The 4,549-nt window shown below is 36.9% G+C and overlaps 1 protein-coding gene across 1 annotated transcript; it reads left to right on the top strand.

Moving 5' to 3' along the window:
- Nucleotides 1–434: 434 nt before the first annotated feature.
- olfch1 (olfactory receptor C family, h1) lies at nt 435–3,689 on the top strand. Its single transcript, XM_039685263.2, has 6 exons — nt 435–637; nt 846–1,134; nt 1,232–2,056; nt 2,148–2,375; nt 2,482–2,605; nt 2,779–3,689. Exons 1-6 carry the CDS (start codon nt 435–437, stop codon nt 3,687–3,689), a joined length of 2,580 nt encoding a protein of 859 aa, XP_039541197.2.
- Nucleotides 3,690–4,549: the final 860 nt, after the last annotated feature.

Raw genomic sequence — 4,549 nt, 5'->3', positions numbered from 1 at the left:
GACTGCCATCGGCACAGATCCACAGCAAAGACCACAAAAAACAGCCAATTCCTGATTTCCATATTGGCATGTTGAGCCCAATCTTCAACCAAAATGAACTGGATGAAATATTTGAATACTTTTTTTTTTTTTTGGCTTGCGGAAAACTGGCACAATGACTGTTTTCTCATTTGGCCTCAGTTTTTGTTGCATTTCATTGTTCTGACCAGCAGGGTTCACCAGCGTTTGGCGTTTCGAATGCTTTGAAACAGTGTAATACTGGGCTAGTGATGAGATTGTGACACAGTGAGGTGTGATAAAAATTTAAAAAAAAACAAAACCTCACCACATGATTACATAACTTTTTTCATTATGTGCTCATGATGAGTCTTACAAACACTATATAAACAAACTCATTGCTATCAGAAGAGTATGGAAGGTTCAGAATCTCTGTGATGTTTGTCTTTGGGTTATTGCTGCTCTGCAGCATTCAAACAAAGGGGGAAAAAGCTACCTGTAGTATTATCGGGCAACCAGAGTATCCCCTGCTGTCCAAAGATGGAGAAATTATCATCGGAGGAGCGTTTTCTATTCACAGCAAAATAAATTTGGAAATACCATCGTTTACAGAAATACCTCATCGTCTATTGTGCACCAGGTTTGCAACTTCTCTGGTTCTATTTTATTACTTTAACAGTGTAAATATTATATGTCCAACAGAATTTATTTTATTTAAAAAAAACAAAAAACATTAGTTAATATTTCCAATAAGACAATCTTCCAACTTTACTGCAAAAAAAAAAAGTTAAATCTCTCTCTCTCTCTCTCTCTCTCTCTCTCTCTCTCTCTCTCTCTCAACAAATTAGCTTTAATTTGAGAGAATTCCGCTTTGCTCAGACCATGATCTTTGCCATTGAGGAAATTAACAGCAATCAGATGTTGCTTCCAAACATTTCGTTTGGATACCAAATATTTGACAGCTGTGGTTCCACATTAGCCTCTATGAGGTCATCAATGGCTCTGATAAATGGCCAGGAGTTAACAGCAGAACACACCTGCTCTGGCAAAACAGCAGTTAAAGCTATTATTGGAGAATCTGAGTCTTCCTCAACCATTGTACTGTCCAGAGCAACAGGGCCCTTCAAGATTCCTGTGGTGAAATAAATATACATAATTATGTCCTATTGTAAGTTATATGTGTATAAAAAAATAAATATATTTTCCTATTCCTTTTATCCATTCTGTTTGACAGATTAGCCATTTTGCTACCTGTGCCTGCCTAAGCAACAGAAAGCAGTTTCCTTCTTTCTTCAGGACAATTCCCAGTGATTACTATCAGAGCAGAGCACTGGCTCAGCTAGTCAAACACTTCGGCTGGACATGGGTTGGAGCAGTGAGAAGTGATAATGACTATGGAAATAATGGCATGACAACCTTTGTAGAGATAGCTGAGAGAGAAGGAGTATGCATTGAGTATTCAGAGGCCATATCGAGGACAAATTCGAAAGAGAAGACCGCTAGGGTCGTTGAAGTAATAAAAAAGGGATCTGCAAAAGTTCTTGTGGCATTTCTGGCACAGGGTGAAATGGATGTGTTACTGGAGGAAATTATCAGGCAAAATGTTACTGGGTTACAGTGGGTAGGCAGTGAATCCTGGATAACAGCTCGATACTTGGCAACTGAAAGAATTTCAAAAGTTCTTGGTGGAGCAGTTGGCTTTACAATTAGCAAGTCAAAAATCCCAGGGCTGAAAGAATTTCTGCTTAAAGTTAATCCATCTCAGAACCCTTCAAATGCTCTTCTGAGGGAATTTTGGGAGATGACATTTGGATGCCGTCTCTCTTCGACAACCAGTTCTCAATTTGAGTATGAAAAGTTTTGTGATGGATCTGAAAATCTGAGTAATGTGAGTAATGCGTTCACAGATGTATCTGAGCTACGGATTTCAAATAATGTATATAAGGCAGTCTATGCTGTAGCTTATGCACTTCATAACACAATTGCTTGCAAAACCTCAAACAGTTCATACAGTGAAAAAATGACATGTGGAGATAAGGATTTAATGGTTTCTAGCCAAGTAAGTCAATCTTGAAAATATGTAATTTTTTATATTCATTTATTATTTATTGTTATTATTAACACATTTTGGTTTTAAAAAATATTTTCAGGTACTGCATTCCCTTCAAAATGTGAATTTCACAATGGCTTCTGGTCAGACAGTATACTTTGACAAAAATGGAGACCCTATGGCAAGATATGAGCTTATAAACTGGCAGAAAAACAGAGCAGGGGAAACAAATTTTATCACCGTAGGACACTATGATGCCTCACTACCCAGTGAACAGCAGTTTGTCATGAATTCTATCAATATAGTTTGGGAAGGAGACAGTTACACGGTATGTACAAAATAACAATAGTGTGATGAGTGCCTGATATTTGTCACTTAAATAAGTAAAAATCTAAAAATAATGGCAACAAAGTAAGAATGTGTAAACATGGCAGAAACCGAGCTCAGTGTGCAGTGAGAGATGCCAGCCAGGTTTCAGACAAGCTGTGATTAAAAGGAGACCAGTATGCTGCTTTGAATGTTTGCGTTGCCCTTCTGGAGAAATCAGCAACACTAATGGTGAGATGACCATCACTTTGATATAAAGGGACTTAAACACATTTTAATGGGCAAATAAATTAAAGACACATAAATAAATGAATGTACATATTCCCACAATGTCATATATACAATAATATGCTGAGGGAAATGAGGAAAAACATAATAATGTTATGCTGTATTTGTCTTTTTAGATTCTTCTGAATGCATCAAATGTCCTTTAGAGTACTGGTCAAACGAAAACCACAGTATGTGTGTTCTTAAGAATGTGGAGTTCCTTTCATTCGAGGAAAACATGGGAGTACTGTTGACTGCATTCTCATTAACCGGGGTGTCTATAACAATTGCAGTAGCACTGGTGTTTTACAACTTCATAGATACACCTCTTGTGAAGGCCAGCAATGGAGAGCTGAGCTTCCTGCTTCTCTTCTCATTGTCTCTGTGTTTTCTTTGTTCACTTACTTTTATTGGTCGGCCTACTGAGTGGTCCTGTATGTTGCGTCACACAGCATTCGGGATCACTTTTGCCCTTTGTATGTCTTGTGTTCTGGCAAGGACCATAGCAGTGGTAATGGCTTTTAAGGCCACAGTGCCTGGATCAAGTGTCCCTCAGTGTTCACTGCCATTACAAAGAATTAGCGTTTTCTGTTGTACTCTTTTTCAGGTAATAATATGTATCATGTGGCTGGTATTAGCCCCTCCAATGCCGTTTAAAAATATTACTCATTCAGTAGATAAAATAATATTAGAATGTGATCTAGGCTCGGCTATCGGTTTCTGGGCTGTACTGGCATATATTGGGTTTCTCTCTGTCCTTTGTTTCATTTTGGCTTTTCTTGCTCGAAAGCTGCCAGATAACTTCAATGAAGCTAAATTCATCACATTCAGTATTCTTATTTTTTGTGCTGTTTGGATCACATTTATCCCAGCCTATATCAGTTCTCCTGGAAAATTCACTGTAGCTGTGGAGATATTTGCCATCTTAGCTTCTAGTTTTGGTTTGTTATTCTGTATATTTACACCAAAGTGCTACATTATCTTACTCAAGCCAGATCAAAACACAAGGAAACATATCATGGGCAAAACCCATAATAAATCACAATAAACTTATTATCCACTTTCGAAGCAATTTACTCTAGAACTATGAATAATGGTGTAATACTAGTGTAATAATGAATCACTTAATTTTGATAGTCCACTTTAGACATTCTACTAACTATAAGTAACTGCCAGTCATAATTGTATTAGTAGACTGTTTAATATCTGCTAACCCTTTATTTTGATGGTTAACTAACATTCTACTGACTTTGCATGTACATTTCGACTTATTCCACTGACCCTAACAGCCTACTAATACCCTAATGAGGCGTTGACATTTAGTTGCAAATCAAAAAGAGTTAGTTGGCATGTGCTTGCAAAGTAAAAAAAAAAAGAAAAAAAGGATTTGCTCAAAATATGTAACTAAATTAATAAAATTTGAAGAATTCGCAAACACACACACACACACACACACACACACACACACACACACTTCAAATAAAAAATGAACAAATTATATAAATACATTTTAAATGCTGATTTCCTACTTTATAATAAATAACTTACAGTATAACAAACGTTTCCAAAATATAAATCTTAAAATACTGCACTTGGGGAACTATTTTTCTGATTTAAATATTTATAGTTCAAAACTGCAGCTTGTGCTTACATCTGCTACTTATATCCACAAGTTTCCGAGGGGCGCTCCTGTAAAAAATAAAGTGGGTGAAACTTCCGGTGACGCGGCGGAAGTAGCATTCCAATGGTATTTTGTGTGTTAGTTAGCGAAGAGGCTAGCTGTTTTTCGGAGAATTATTTTACTATTTAAAGACGCAAATCTTTATGAGAGATGTCGTTACGGAGCTCAGGGACAACATGTGCTGTTCGCGGTTGTACGTATAACCGGACTAAACTAATTCAGTGGCT

The sequence above is a fragment of the Pimephales promelas genome, chromosome 10, assembly GCF_988280905.1.
Source record: "Pimephales promelas chromosome 10, fPimPro1.hap1.1, whole genome shotgun sequence".
NCBI lineage: Eukaryota > Metazoa > Chordata > Actinopteri > Cypriniformes > Leuciscidae > Pimephales > Pimephales promelas.
Note: the sequence above shows the minus strand (reverse complement) of the source record. Positions and strands in the feature narration are given on the sequence as shown.